Source organism: Emys orbicularis, chromosome 5, assembly GCF_028017835.1.
Source record: "Emys orbicularis isolate rEmyOrb1 chromosome 5, rEmyOrb1.hap1, whole genome shotgun sequence".
Lineage (NCBI taxonomy): Eukaryota > Metazoa > Chordata > Testudines > Emydidae > Emys > Emys orbicularis.
In genome coordinates this window covers 41,564,290-41,580,296 of record NC_088687.1, presented here as the reverse complement: position 1 = coordinate 41,580,296, position 16,007 = coordinate 41,564,290, and the positions used below count along the sequence as shown (strand labels likewise).

Genomic DNA, 16,007 nt, shown 5'->3' with positions numbered 1-16,007 from the left:
AAAATTTCCACCATGTTTTGAGCAAACACATTGCTCTTCCAGGTTCATTCTGCACCTTTTATCTAAATAAGCACACTGCATCAAAGGGTCACTTTTGGGGCTGAATTTCTTCTCTCCAGTAGGTCCCAAAAATATGAGAAATTCAGATCTTAATTGACTTCCTTGGAGGATTATTTTCTGTATTCTAAGAAGTAAAGTTTTAATCTCACCATTGAGAGAGAGTTATATTAGGAAACTTGAAATCAGAAATTCCCCCAGAACTGTTTTGTATACAAAAAAGGTTCAGTTAGGAATTTAAAGTAACTTGAAGTTAAACAAGCGTTTATAAGAGTTCATCCTAGCGGGAAATACAGCTGGTCTGTTGATTTCTGTAATCATTTCAGAGATTACAACAGAAAGTATTTTTCTAGTTAAAGCAACAAGGAGTTTTTATTATCTGGGGCGTGACATGATATATGCAGATTATATGATATGTAGAGGATCTTTGTTATGTGAGGCCAGTTGGATGTTCATTCTAATGCCTTTGATAAGACAACAAAATATCTGAAAGTTAGGACACTGGTTATGTCCAGAGCTCTAGTGAATAAACATGGACTCAGGTGACCTGGGTTCAATTCCTAGATGAGTCATAGACTTTCTCTGTGGCCTTAGGCCTGTCACTTATCTACCCTGTGCCTGAGTTCCCCATCTGCAAAATGGGGTACTTCCCATGGCAGCTATGAGAGTGTAATCCATTAATTGTGAGGTGCCCAGACACTATGGTAGTGAGGTATGTGGCTAGAGTGCAATATTCACAGTGTTAACAGAGGAAATATACCTTTGTTAGGGTGCCTGCTTAATATATTTTTAGGAAAAGTCTAACTTTTAAAAAATTCCTTAGTTTGAAGAATAAATGTGAATCCAGTAAGAATATTACGTGTATTATATTTATAATCCTTGTTTATCATCAAGAAAAAATCCACATTAGCAAATTATTTGGGTACAAATTGGGGAAAATACATTCAGATTCTAAGAACAAAATCCTGGACTCTACCAACAGCCCCCGGAAACAGGGGCTCCACCTCAAAAAACAGCAGAGTTACTCCCAGGCCACTACTACAGGCTTGTGGTTGAAGAAGTGCCTGTAGCTGTTGTTACTCCCTGGGAATAGCTTGGTTCTGTGTTATCATGGATCTACTCTCCTCCTCTTCCTCAGACCTATCCCTGTCTCATCTCAACAAACCCCTTGTGTGCTGACCTATAAGGGGTCCTCACCGAGCACAGAGTGCAGACCCCCTGCACAGGCTACTTACCACTACTTACCAGCATCTCAACTCCCAAGTAGTAGATTCCATTGTATTCAAGGCCTTCCATGGCTGCAGAGGATTTGCCCCATAGGGACTAGGGCCATGCTTCAGCAAGGTACTACAATATGTGCCTATCTTTAAGCACCTGAGCAGTCCCACTGAAGTCACTGGGACTACTCACATACTTAAGCTATGCAGGTGCGTACATATCTTGTTGAAGTGGGGCCTAGTCTAGTACAATTAAATCAGCTACATCAACACAATATTTAGTCAGCCTCAAAAGTAAGTTAAAAAGTAGTTTTGAGTACTGCACCTGCCTCTGAATCCTATTGCTAATTTTTGTGGCGATCACATTTTCTTATTTTAAAAAATGTTTTTATTATTATTTATTATCATCATTTGTCTTGTGGTAGCACAGATGAGCCCCAGCCATGGACCAGCACCATGTGCTAGGTGCTGTACAAACATAGAACAAAAAGATGGTCCCACTCTCTTGTGTGAAAGACCCATACAAACAAACTGAATGACTGAGTATGGAAAATGTCATCAAGTGCACAAAGTAAAGAAACTGGCTAATATGGGGGAAATGTCTACACTCTTTCTATTATAGCAATCTTAGGTGTCAGTAACAATAGTAGGTAAAAACATTCAATCCAGTAGTACAATTTTTTTAGTTGAGAACATCCAATACTAAAGAGCTAGTCAGTAATTTGTAAAAATAAATGAAAACCATAGACCCAACTCTCTAACTAGCCAAATGTTGAGTGTAAAAGTACCTGTAATCAGTGCTTGTCATCTTCTGTAAATATTGCTTTCCAGACAGTGCAGAGGCAAACTCCTCTTGGTTACCTAACTCTTCTTTATTTTCATTGCATTAGGTTGTTGGCGTGGCTCAAGCTATCAATAAGAAATCTGGAATTGGTGGGATATTCACAGAGCAAGATGAAAAGGTATAAGGGATGTGGAGAGAGAGAGAGAGAGAGTGTGTGTGTGTATATATATATATCATCAGTGGTTTTCTTTTATGACATCTAGAAATCTTGAAGTTACTGCACTAATCTTTGAATAAATAAAAAATGGTTTGATGAAACTGTAATTCTTTCTGCATTGCAGAAATGTCAGTGTGAATCAGTTTAATTTCTGGGTCAGTTTGGTTTCTCTCTTCTATTAGGATTCACAATGTTTCCGTCCTTTATTGAATGCATTATAAAGGGGTGTAGACTTAACAGCTAGTAGTTGAAGTCACCTTATCTCAAAGGAATGTCACAATGGGCACTCAGTAGCAGCTTAACATTAAAACTAAAAAGCTTGCCAAGCAGCTTTTAAAATTACTAAAAATAATAACTTAATTTCTGTGTACACTAGTTGTAGAAAGAAATAAAGCACTGCATAAATTACAGTCATGTCTGACATAATCAGTAGTGCAGAAAGCACATAGATTCTGAACTCTCACATTGCAGGCACTTTCAGAATGCTCTCAGACTTAACATGCAAACTGTGGTGCACCACGAAAGGCCAAAGAAGTTGACTTAAGCCTTGGCAATAACAAAGTAAGAATTTACTCCTTCCCTGTTCCAATGGAATGCATAATGAACATCTGCAGGACATCAGAATTAATCCCTTTCCTGAAGAGAAACAGCTCTTGGCTTCGCTACTTAAGCAAGATTCGATTTCCACTTTTAAAAATATTTAATTCCTTATATACTAGATGCTCATTTTGTGTGTTCAGTTTTTAATGGTGAGATTTTAGTTGGGTTGGTTCCCCAAAACTGCTTCTTATTCCAGTACAGTTCTACCAGGATAAAACATGAAGATCAATCATTTGTTTCTAAAAAAGATGGGAGATTCCTGATGAAATGGCAATAAGAGATCAAGACCAACCAAAGAAAACATTTTATGTATGATTACCAAAAATAACCTTCAACATACCAATTACTACCACAAAGTGAAAACAAAAAACTGCAATGTGTATATCTTTGTTTAGATTTCAAGGGTTTTTTGTTTTGTTTTTTTTCCAGTGCTTAAATTTAATTGGGAGTATTACTCCTGAGGGCATTCTGCACCAAACAAATAAAAATTCTGTGTACTATATTTTAAAATTCTGCAAATTTTATTTGTCAAATAAATGTGGAGGCTCCAGCATGGCATTGGGGAGCATAGGCCATTGGCTGCACAGAGGTGGGAGATCACTGTGCAGCTCCCCCCCAGGACATGGACTCAGCAGTGAGGCTGCACCCAACCCTGACACAGCGCAAGGACCAGAAACACCCCAGGGCCCTGCCCTTCCATGTGGGCAGGCAAGCTCAGCAAGGCAGGATTCAAGTGTTGGGGGATCCAGGTGTGGTTTGAGCGGGTTCTGTGTGGCACAGTCTGGGTGCGGGCAGCTCAGTGGAGGATTCGGGTTTGTGGGGGGGGGGGGGATCTGGATGCACAGGGGGCTTGTTGGGGGGTTCTGGATGCAATGGCAATGGGACTCTGCAGGGGGTCCAGGTGAAGGTGGTTGGGGCTCAGCGCACGGGGGGTGGGGGGCGGGATCTGGGTGCAGTGGGGATAGAGCTTGTCAGGGGGGTCTGGGTGTGGGAGGCTCAGTGCGGGGTCCATATGCTGGGGGAGTGGGGCTCCAGGTGCAGCTGGTTGGGGCTTGGTGGGGTGGGGATTCGGGTGCGGGTGGCTTAATCCAGGTGCAGAGGGAGTGGGGCTCATCAGGGTGGGTTCTGAGTGCAGGGGGGTGAGGCTTAGCAGGAGGGTCTGGGTATGAGTGGGTCTGGATGCACGGGGGTTGGGCAGATGGGAGAGCAGCTCCCTGTATAGGGTTCCCTCCCTCTGCAGCTAAGGAGCTATAGGTTCAGGAAGCGGGGTGAGGGGGAAGTTTGCAGAGCTTCCTGCAGCCCAGGGAGAAATCTGGGGGTGGGTCTGACCCAGGCCTACATGCCATGCAGGGAAAGAGGAAGTCCTGTATTCACAAGCCCAGTCGGGACTAGCAGCGGGGGGCCAGTGGCTTGGCCCGGGCTCGGCCGGGAGAGGGCCTTCAGGTGTGGGGGGCCAACGGCTCGGCCCAGCGCTGGGGCCGGCCCGGCGCTGTGATGGGGGCCAGTGGCTCAGCCAGGAGAGGGCCTTCAGGGGCTGGGGGGCTGGGGGCTTGGCTCAACCGGGGTGGGGAGGGAAAGGTCGCTTGGCCCAGTGTGGCTGGGATGGGCGGGCCGGGGCTCCTCTGGTCGCGGGGGACCCCTCAGGGCTTCTCCTGTTGCCGGGGGGGGGGCCCTCAGGGCTCTGTCATGCAGGGGAACGGGGCCTTGGGCAGAAGGAGTGGAGTCAGCATGCTAACCTCCCCAAAGCAGGGGTTCACCCACCACCCATGACGGGAAGGCTACTGCCTAAGTTGCACAGATAATAAGGCACATACCAAAGACCATTGTTTCTTCTTTCTGTGTATTTACAGGTTGACCACAAAACTGTACTGCCAGAGTTCTGGCCATAGCCAGGATGATTTGATGGACTTTTATTAAAAGATGTAAACAAACATATTTATATTGAAGCTGAAAGCTTGGAAAGAGAAAATAATAAAAACCTAGTTCTTCAGACACATTAAGTGGGCATTTTGGATGTGAAAATACAACCTTGTTAGAAACATTTAATTATCTGTTTTTCAGGATTTTGCTGCTTATCTGGCATTTTGTGGAATCGTTCTTCACAATGCTCAGCTATATGAGACATCACTGCTTGAAAACAGGCGTAACCAGGTATGTCCAACAGGTTTATTCTAGCCTGGGATGTGGCATTTGTGATGGGCAGGTAGTAGTTAGTGCTTGTTATCTACAGCTTCTGGCTTTCACCATATGGTAGATGTTCCTTGCATATGTTAATTATTTATTTGTCTCTTTGTGGGACTTCCTGTGCCTCTCTATTAAAACCCTAGTACCAGCTGTCCTGCATAATGGGCTGGCAGCAGAATATTAAGTAAATTTCAGATTTTTTTTAAATTAATGCTTAAATTTAATTGGGAGCATGCTGCTTTAATACTTCATCTAGAGAGTTATTCCTGGATTCTCGTTATCTCCCTACTGATTTATACCTGCCTCTGGAGATTTCCATTACTTGCATCTGAAGAAGTGAGGTTCTTACCCACGAAAGCTTGTGCTCCCAATACTTCTGTTAGTCTTAAAGGTGCCACAGGACCCTCTGTGGCTTTTTACAGATTCAGACTAACACGGCTACCCCTCTGATACTTGATTCCTGGACTCTGCACCTTGTGGAGGGCTGTGCATAAATACCTATAAATTCCTTCCCCATCAGTATCCTGGGTTCTGCATAAAGTCAGAATGTGTCTTGCTGCATGTGCATGTTCCAGAGTGTGAGGCTTATATAGCTCAAGCATTTCTGCCAAAGTTATTCTCATTCAGCCTGTTTGACTCCCTTACACCCACAAACAACCACTTACGGTATCTGCAGCAACAGTGGAAAGCAGAGCTGATCTTTCTGTGTGTTTCTAATTGTGCATCTTACAGCCATCCTCTTTGTTAAAGAGTTATTTATACCACTGCTATTTATTGAGGAAAGTATCTGGATCCACCACACACAATATGAAAAAAGGTGTGTAGAAGCAAATGGGCAGAAACTGTTCCAAAGATTTCCAGCAGGGTAGAATTTCAAAGTTGTTCCTTGAGTTTACAGATCAATAAACGTGTCAGGCTAGATTCTCAGACCTGGTTCCATACCCTTCGTGCCACCTGAGTGGGGAGCAGGTGATATAATCTGGCCACATCTGGCTGGTTGAGAATTCTCCCAGCAGCATCTCCTAAATCTATCAGGCTATAGTTGGATACTGTATCTAGCTAGCTACACTCTTTGCCTCTCTCATCAAAGGTGTTCACAATGGATGCCATTAATGACATCCCACATAGCCTGTTGCCCTGCAGAAACTTAAATTAAAAGGGATAGCTCAGTGGTTTGAGCATTGGCCTGCTAAACTCAGGGTTGTGAGTTTAATCTTTGAGGGAGCCATTTAGAGTTCGGGGGCAAAAATCTGTCTGGGGATTGGTCCTGCTTTGAGCAGGGGGTTGGACTAGATGACCTCCTGAGATCCCTTTCAACCCTGATATTCTGTGACCAAAGTTATCAGACTGGGGAAAAAATCCAAGGGGCTAATAAATATAATTATCATTTAACTCCTAGTTATTAGAATTTTCACAAAGGGTTTCTTTTTGTCCAGGTGCTTCTTGATCTTGCTAGCTTGATTTTTGAAGAGCAACAATCTTTGGAAGTAATTTTGAAGAAGATAGCTGCAACTATAATCTCCTTCATGCAGGTGCAGAGGTGCACCATTTTCATAGTAGATGAAGATTGCACTGTGAGTATCAAGTGTGACTTTGTTTAAAGGGAGTAATGCTCTTGTTCTTTAGAGGCCACTTGGGTCAGATTCTCTATTTCACTCCTCCATTTTGATTTGGTCACATTTTACACCCACTTTGCACAATTTAAATTACTACATAAATGCAAGGAACTGGAGAATCAGGCCTCCACTGTAAAGAAGAGGGAAGACAGAAAGGCAATGGTTGCAGTGTACTCTTCGGTTCACAGTAGCAGATTCCTTCTGTCCACACTTCCTTTTACTAGCCTTCCATCACTGATCCACTACAACATTTTCTTCTCCCATTCTCATGCCTCCTCACCTCTGTTTGTATGATATCCTTTCAGTTTGGATGTCAATTCATCGGGGCATGACCTCTATCTGGGTCAGATTCTGTGGTTTGGTGCAGCCATTTTGCACTGCTGGCTGGTGTAATCTGTCCCTCAGATCATCTGAACCATCCCAGAGAGGATCACCTCCAGGATTAGTATACTCCTGCCATGACAGAGAGCTGACATGGGTTGTTGCATCACTCACTCACTCTGCGGCTGGTGTAGCAGGGAAAAGGGGAGTGGCCGGAGGAAGAATGATGTGGCCAAAACCAGCTGCTCTAAATGAGACCTTGGCTTCACTTTGGGCCCTTTGTGGCCATTGCAGCCCAACATTAGTTAGAGCATCTCTTGCATAAAGCTCAGGAGAAACTGCCCTGCAGAGCAGTACTAGCATCACAGGAATGCAAAAGAGAGATTTATGTCACCTATGCTCCCATTTGCATACGCACCCTCACACACACACGCTCTCTCTGATTTATGCTCTGGGTCTGGCCCAGTTCCTCTCTGTGCCTCAATTTCTCATCTATACAATGGGGATAATGATAATTCCCTGCCTCACAGGGGTATGTGAGAATAAATTCATTGGTGTTTGCAAAATGCTCGGATACTACAGTGATAAGAAGCCATAAGGAGATCTAGCAATACATTTAAGGCTTATTGTTGCTCCTGGGACTCTCTACATTCAAGCAAAGTGACATGACTGAGGTTGATCACAAATACACTCTTAGTCTGGAGTTGGGTAAATGTTAGAATAGACTCTTAGCTCTGGAGCTAACTGTTAGCAATTTGTAAACATGCCTGCCCTCACTTGGGGTGAATGTTCCCTGGAGATGCAAGGGTTTTTAGTGACACAGGGAGGTTAAATTTCCCTGTTCTGGGCCAGAATTGCCATGGGGCGGGCGGGGGGAGGGAGTATAAAATACAAGGATTTCTCTCTTTCTCCCTCAAGGCAGACTCAGTATAAATAATTGCAGCTGACTTTCTCCTTATTACTATTGTTATTGTTAATCAGGATTACGAATATTACTAGTTTCCATCCAATAAGAATCCTTTTTGTATTTGTAGGATTCATTTTCTAGGGTGTTTCACATGGAGTTTGAGGAATTAGACGATTCAGCTGATGTCCTGAAGAGGTAAAACAACTTGATCTGAATTTCTGTTCATTACAGGCAAATGGAAATGACTGAAGAGACTTTGCTTTTAATAACTTTTCATGACAAATAACTTCAATAAACAGAATTAGGCAGTGCATTATTATCTACTGTAGGCTTTTACCCTGAGATATGCATGCACTGTTCCCACTGGTCTCAGCAGAGTTGGTCACACAGTTGTGTCTGAAGGCAGCTTTGTTTAATTTTCTTCATTTCATGCGGTGTTTTCAAAGTTAAAGACTCCTGGACAATGTGTGCTCTATACCTTTTTCCTACACTGTGCTATTAACTATCTCCCCAAAAGCTTGTTAGCCTTCATTTTAAATGTAATTGTTTTAGATTTTGATAACAGTTTTAACAGCACAAGCATTTTCTTCCAAAGAAAGAGAAATTGAAGCAATACAGAAAATTACACTGCCCAGCACAACCAACTTTCAATGGCCCTAGAGTATGGCTCCCATAGCCTCCTAAACATGGCTCTAAGCACACAATGGGGAGTATGGCACATTAATGCAGCCTTTTTCTGTTGATTTAGAAGGGATGTGAACCGAGAGGAGTATACAGGGCTCTCCCATGCCACCCTTTACTTGTCCTGTCCTGCTCTGCAGAGACCAGCAGAAGGATCATTGGTAGTAATCAGCAGTATGTGAGCCAGAGTACACCATACCATTGGCTACTGTCCTGTCCTGCATGCATACACTGTCGTTCTCCAGTTATAGAGCCTTTACAGAAATATTGCCACCCTGCCACGTAGTGGAATGCCTTGCTAGCTTACATTTCAAGCAGGGCAGGTATCGGAACCTTAGGAAAAACCTAAGATTTTTGGGGGTAGTTTTAAATGCTGAAAATAATCTAGAAAATGAAGTTAGAATGTTGCAGCTAAAACGTCACGTAAACAAAATATTTTCATATAGACTTTCAGTATTAGGGGGGGAAAGTCCAATATTAAATCAGTTTCATTCCACTGCATAGTTTTTGTGAGTTCTTAATAATTTAGTATCCTAGGAGTTCTGGTTAGGCCTTAAATTCTGATTATATGGCTTTGTATAACAGCGGCACCTACTGGCTGAACATTTATTATTACTATTATTTTATTATTATTATTTATTAAAAAAAATTGCAATAGTACCCAGCGACCTCAAGCAAGATTACACCCCACTGTGCTATCATCATCATCATGTTCCTATTAAGCCTCCGGCATTTAGGACAGTGACGAAGCTCCTCCATTCCTGTCTATTTCTGGCAAGTCTTTCAATGGTTCCCCAGCTGTGCCCCAGGTTTTTCAGCTTGGCTTCCACAGCTCTTCGCCATGTTGTTTTTGGGCGGCCTTGTTTTCGCTTGCCTTCAGGTGTCCATCTTATTGCTACTTTGGTGATGGAATCAGTTTCCATCCGAAGCACATGACCAATCCATCTCCAGTGCCTCCTGGCAATGATGGTGCTCAGATCCTCTTGGCTGCACTGTGTCAATAGATCTTGGTTTGGGATTGTTCTGGGCCAAAAGATATGGAGGTGCTAGGCCAGAGGTAGGCAAACTACAGCCACATCCGGCCCGCGGGACTGTCCTGCCCAGCTCCTGGCCCGGGATGCTCGCCCCCTCCTCCCCCCCCCCCAACCTCAGCTTGCTCGCTCTGCTGCTGGCGCAATGCTAGTCTGGGCAGCGGGGCTGTGAGCTCCTGGGGAAGCGCAGCTGCAGAGCCCGGCCTGACCCGGTCTCTGTGCTGTGTGGTGGCGGCGGCATGGCCCGGCTCCACCGGTGGCTGGCAGCCGGTGTATATGTAGAGCTGCCAGCCACCGGTGTTCCAGGCAGCGCAGTAAGGGGGCAGGGAGCATGTGGGGGGGGGTGTTGGATAGAGGGCAGGGAAGTTCTGGGGTGGTGGTCAGGGTCGGGGGTGTGGATAGGGGTTGGGGTGATCGGAGGTGGAACAGGGGATTGAATGGGGGCAGGAGTCCCAGGGGGGCAGTCAGGAAGGAAGGGGGGTTGGATGGGGTGGCAAGGGGCAGTCAGGGACAGGGGTTTTGGGGGCAGTCAGGGCAAAGGGAGAAGGGGTGGTTGGATGGGGCAGGGGTTCTGGGGGGGGCCGTCAGGAATGAGAGGAGGGGTTGGATGGGGCGGCGGGAGTCTGGGGGAGGTCAGGGTACAGGGAGCGGGGGGGGGGGGGGTGTGTGGATGGGGCAGGGGTCCCAGAGGGGCCATCAGGGAACAGGGGGGGTTGGATGGGACAGGAGTCCTGGGGGGGGGGCAGATAGGAGGTGGGAGCCGGGCCACGACCCCCTCCCCTAACCGGCCCTCTGTACAATTTACAAAACCTGATGCGGCCCTCAGGCCAAAAAGTTTGCCCGCCCCTGTGCTAGGCACTGTACAAATACACTAGATAACATGATCCTTGCCACAACAAGCTTATAAATATGGCCCTGATCCTGCAAAGACTTAAGTGTGTGTGTAACTTTAGGCATATGAATAGTCCCTTGAAATCAATCAGGGACTACTCATGTGCCTAAAGTTACATACATACTTACATCTTTGTAGGGTCACAGCTTAAGAAAGAGCTTGCAGCCTACGAATAGCTGTACCTAAAGACTATCCTGTAGGTCTGTGCAGATGTACAAAAAGCAGAAATCCAGCTCAGGTAGGCACAAACCTCTAGTCTAGAATTTACCCATGAGAACCATTCATGAGAAGTGTGAACAGCTCTGCTCAGTTGTAGAGCAGGCAATAATCATTGTATAAGCCATCTGTATTTAATTAGTGCTGTACTTTTAATCAAAGGATCTCAAAGTACTTTACAAAGGTGGGTAAGTATTATTCCCATTTTATAGGTAGAGAAACTGAGGCACAAGGTGGTGATTGGCAGAATCAGGATTAGAATCCAGCATCCTGACCGCCAAGCCCCTTTTGCAATAACTTCAGGACACCATTCACTTAATTATTCAATCTGGGTAAAAAGAAAAGACAGAGGCAATAACTGGATTAATGTGCCCACATTAAATAGATTCCGAATTTAACCTTAGTCAAAGAATCTGTACATTAAATGCTGGAATATCATCCATTCTCTAACTTTTTCTATTTATTACAAAAATGTTATTTCATGTAGCACTGAGGGCTGACTTTTCAAAAGAGATTAAAAAAAAGAGATTAAGTTGTACACAGGGCACACTATTGGATATGCAACGTACAGCGTCCAGTTTGAGCACTGTGTGCTCGACTGACCTCTTTTTGCTATTGACTGTTTCACATATGCAATTTTCGCACATATATTTGAAAATTCAGCCCAAAGATTCTGGCTCAAGGTGGCAAAAGGTTTTGGTCTATTTGGGACTTGGACTACATGCCAGCACAAGAGAGTAAAGGGGAATGCTTGCTTACTCCCTCCTCTAGAGCAGGTGGATGGCAAATGGGCAGGCCTTGTCTTCTTCCATTCATACTTCCCACCTGCTTGCTGGTGCATGCTTCTCAGAGTCGTTTACTGCTTGTAGAGGCCAGCAGTGAAGTCTTCTCTCAGGCTGAGAGCAAGGGAAGCAGGGAGGGAATTTTGGTCCCCTGAGTCATAATTCCTTCCCTGAAATATTCTTGGGGCAGCACAGCTATATGCCGCCCTTTATGGTGGGCTGCCTTGAAGGCTAATGCTCTAAGGTCACAGTTTCCCGGGGACATAAAAGGCACAGTGATATGCATTAGGTAGAATAAATTATTATACAAGGTACTCTCTGATCCTCATCACCTAATCTGTGAGCTGAGTCGTTCCCAAAATCAGGCCAGTCTTCAGAAGTGCAGGGTTTGTCCCTAAATAACAGAATTTGTTACATAAAAAAGAATGCTTTCTTGTCTCCAGTATTGTGCATGGATTCTTTGGACATGTGCATTTACATCTGAAAAATAATAGACTCCTACTCACAAATCAAAGAGAAAATGCAGAAGCCTGATGGGAACAGGTATATCGATAGGAGATGGGCGCTCTCCCAGAATGGGTGGGGAAGGACTAGGACAAGAATCAAAGTGCCTTAATTAAATACATAAGCACTAAGCAATTAGAAAAGAGATTGATTTTGTAAAGTTATTTTAGGCCCTGATTTGGGGGAAACAGATGTTCTGTGTCAATAACGCAATCCCCATGCAATTAATTGTTCATTCATTCATTCTAAGAGCACATTTTACATGAACTTAAAAGCAGAAAATTCATAAATGTTGCCATCTGTTCTCAGTTGAAAAATATGTGAATTTCATCTATTATTGATTTTCTAATGTGTCAGATTTCTAGATGCATATTATTTTTGAAGTGTTCTATTTCTGTGAACACACATTCAGCTGGTTGAGGTAACAGCTTTTATTGGACCAACATCACGCACCTTGCCTCTAATATCTTGGGACTGACATGGCTACAACTACATTGCATATATTCATCTGTCATTCATTTTTATCCTTCATTCTTGTAGACTACATTGATTTATTTCCTAAATTTAGTATTTTGAATACATCTCTAACTATCCTAACATTTAAGAGTATAATTTCCTCTGGATGCTTACACAAGACATAACTAAGTTTTACAGCTTATCTACATCGGAAAGTTGCACTGGTTTATCTTAAATAAGTTTTTAAACCAATTTAAATTGGTGCAAACCCCTGTGTGGATGCTTATATTTCAATTGAAATCAGGCTTATTTCAGCTGAGCTTAAATCAGTTAGGGACAAGTTTAAACTAAACTGAAATAAGCCAAACTTAAACCAAAATGTCTGCAGAGCGGTTTGAACTAAAACAGTTAATTTTTAAACTTGAGTTATACTTGTGCAGCTTTCTCATGTAGACAAGTCCTTAGCAGAACCACAAATATGTAGAGAGAACTTATATGGATTTTAATAGAAGTCACTTGCATGCATGGAGCGCTAAATACACCTACACATCTCCCGCGTTTCATTTGTAATTGATTAAACAAAATAAACACATGCATCAGAGATAAGGCTTATAATGTTACTCTCAGAATATTGTTAATTGTTCGGTCTTTTGTAGTGATGTGCACAGTATGGAATGGCTGTACGTTATCATCTCTGTTAGTTTAATTTAAATGAGACGTGGATATGCAAAATTGGACTGTCTGAGTCATCTAACTGTAGCACAGCCTACAATTATGTGTTGGGTTGTATCTGTGCTTGGGAATTGCTCACACCTTTCCCTTTGATTTACATATGATGATATATTTTACATTTGCTTAGAATTATTGCATGTCCCAGTGTCAGATAAAGAATACCATGAATAATATCTGTCTGTCCTTGCTGTTCCATCAGGGACTATGATGCAAACAAAATAAATTATATGTATGCTCAGTATGTCAAGAATACCATGGAGCCTCTTAATATACCAGATGTTTGCAATGACAGAAGATTTCCATGGACAGTAAGTAAAGTGAAATTGAGTTTGGAATCCAATAAAAGTCACAGATGATTTTATGTTTACCTTTCATATATGACCAAGTCTTGTGTGTTCTACCCTTATTACTACTATCATTGCTGTATTTACTGACTGCCAATGCTCAGAACTGTTTAAACTTAGAGGAAGATACACAGTCCCTGACCCAAGGAATTTACAAACAATACAGTTCTGACACACAGTGGGGCAGGGTGGCTAGAAGATGGATTAATCACAAAGAAAATCAGTATAAAAATAAATAGAGAATACATGTTCCTAGGCCAAGAGAAAGAAGTATGTTCTAAGGGAGGTTTTAATGAAGTCAGGATGGAAGCTTTCCACATCAATCCTGAGGATTGGTCACCACAGTTTGCTGTAAGATTTGGGAGTAGACTCAGAAGTTCTTTCTCCCACTTTTGGTCTGGGAGAGGTTACATGATACAGATGTGAACTGTTTGCTTCCCGAGGAAGGCGCAACTGCACTTCTCTTCAACACCTCATGGTTCCCAGTCCGCAGGGCAGCATCGGGAAGAGCCAGCTTGTGGCAGGGTGTCCCAGAGACCACTTGGATAGAAGCTGGAGATTTAGGAAGGAAGGGACAATTGGTAACGGACCAGCGTAGTGGAAAGCCCAAGCAACAGCTCTAGTGCCTTGGTGTCCCTGTCAGCAAAAAGCAAACCTGTGCCTCTTACTCCCAGAACAGTGCCTGGAAAGCCGCCTGGTCTTCTTGTTGCACTTTTGCAAAAGCAGGTTGGTTTATTATATCCTAATACATTTGTAGGCAGTGGATGTGGGAGGGGGGAGGGAGTGTATTATTGTCAGCAGATGGGCTTCCACTATATTCTCTCCCTTCTGGGGTCAAGCAGCAGGCAGGGCAGACGGTACAATGTCCAACAAGATTGTTCCAGTAACTGGATAATAGGGGCTGCTGGAGAGCTATGCAGTGCTTCCACTTTCAGCTGTGCACAGTTTAGTCATACTGGGAGCTGAGTACTCTGCACTTTGCAGGGGAGAGCCCACGACTAGCCCCATTTAATGTCTCATGGGGGGGGGGGGAGGGAACAAAATGGATGTCCTGGATTGGTAGACAAAGAAATAGGTGACTATTTGGCAGAAGATTTAAAATACATAAAAGAAACATTTGGGGACCAATTTCAAACAGGAGTTTGTTTAGGACAAGCCCTTTGATTTGGCAGCAGAATTTGAATTTTCTGCTCATGTAGAAATGCATTGTTCCCTGGACTCTAAATGATTTATTATGCCTAAGAAAAATGTTGACCTGCATTTACTTCTAGATACATGTGCATACATGGATAAAGAGGAAACAATAGTACTTCTGGAGAGGAATTCTGGATAATCTATTTCTTCAACACAATGACATTGAGTCCACACCTTATACTCCTTTCATATCTATTCTCCCTCCCCCCATCTCTCCAAACAATTGATCATTGGTCTATTTTCTATAAGCAGTGTGCATTGTGGGGTGCTCCAAAGTCCACTCAAGTCAATGGATAGACTCCATGGGCTTTGGATTAGGCCACATATGAACATTACCTTGGGGCCACTGGTTCCCCTCCTCCAAGCACTTAACTAGCTTTCATGAAAGCCCTCCTTCAGTGTCTTTCAACTGCAATTGCTGGAGAGTTTGAAGGGAAGGAACATTTGGGACAAATAATGGTTGCAGCTTGGAAAAAAGGTTAATGGTTTAAACACTAAACAATAGGGAAATCAATGGAAGAGACAGGAGAAGAGGAAACAGAAGAGTTGCAAGAACAGAAGGAAATATTAGGGAGGGACAAAAGAGGAGAAAGTGGGAAGGAAAAATGGAGTGACAGTGGACAGAAGGGAAGGACATGCATGAAGAGGGAACAATAAGAGTAGAAAACAGAGATCTACATGGAGTAGATAGGATAATTTTCACCACTGACTCAAGTTAATGGAAAAACTTGTCAACTAACCAGGTAGAAACCTTGTGCACAGCTAACACACCTTAGAAGGGCAGCATGCAAGGTTGCACTCCAGTCCACACTGGCATAGAAAATAACAGATGTCTATTTGTCATTTTGAGGCAAGCAAGCAAATCTTTGGTTGATTGCTGATGTTCAAAGAAGGAGAATTGGTGTATGGGGATGAGAGATGAATCATGAAATCAAGGCTCTCTGACAGTTTCTTTTCTCTCCATCCCAGTTTGGGCTTTAGGACTCTCGATAACCCCCCAAGCATTATCAGCTCATTTCTCATCAGCACCCTGCACCTGTTGCAAATTGTTGCATTTATAATGATTGAGCTTACCCTTGAGTATTCAGACAGACATCCTCATACCTGTGTAACTAGACTATTGAGCAAGTGTATAAAGTGCAGCAGCAGATCTTTGAAGATATGTGTCTGTGCACTTGAGAGGAGAGTTGAGACAATAGTTGTTACCACCATAAATTAAAACATCGTAGACAAGAGCAACACAGTATAGGTCACTGTGTTCCAAACTGTGGT

The 16,007-nt window shown here is 43.4% G+C and overlaps 1 protein-coding gene across 1 annotated transcript in view; it reads left to right on the top strand.

Annotated features, from left to right (window-relative positions):
• PDE5A (phosphodiesterase 5A) overlaps positions 1 to 16,007 on the top strand; it is a 103,597-nt gene that overhangs the window by 46,275 nt on the left and 41,315 nt on the right. The window contains exons 4-8 of the mRNA XM_065405011.1: positions 2,165 to 2,236; positions 4,937 to 5,026; positions 6,496 to 6,633; positions 8,031 to 8,098; positions 13,397 to 13,505. Of these exons, the coding sequence (XP_065261083.1) occupies positions 2,165 to 2,236; positions 4,937 to 5,026; positions 6,496 to 6,633; positions 8,031 to 8,098; positions 13,397 to 13,505 (477 nt within the window). The remainder of the gene's footprint in view (positions 1 to 2,164; positions 2,237 to 4,936; positions 5,027 to 6,495; positions 6,634 to 8,030; positions 8,099 to 13,396; positions 13,506 to 16,007) is intronic.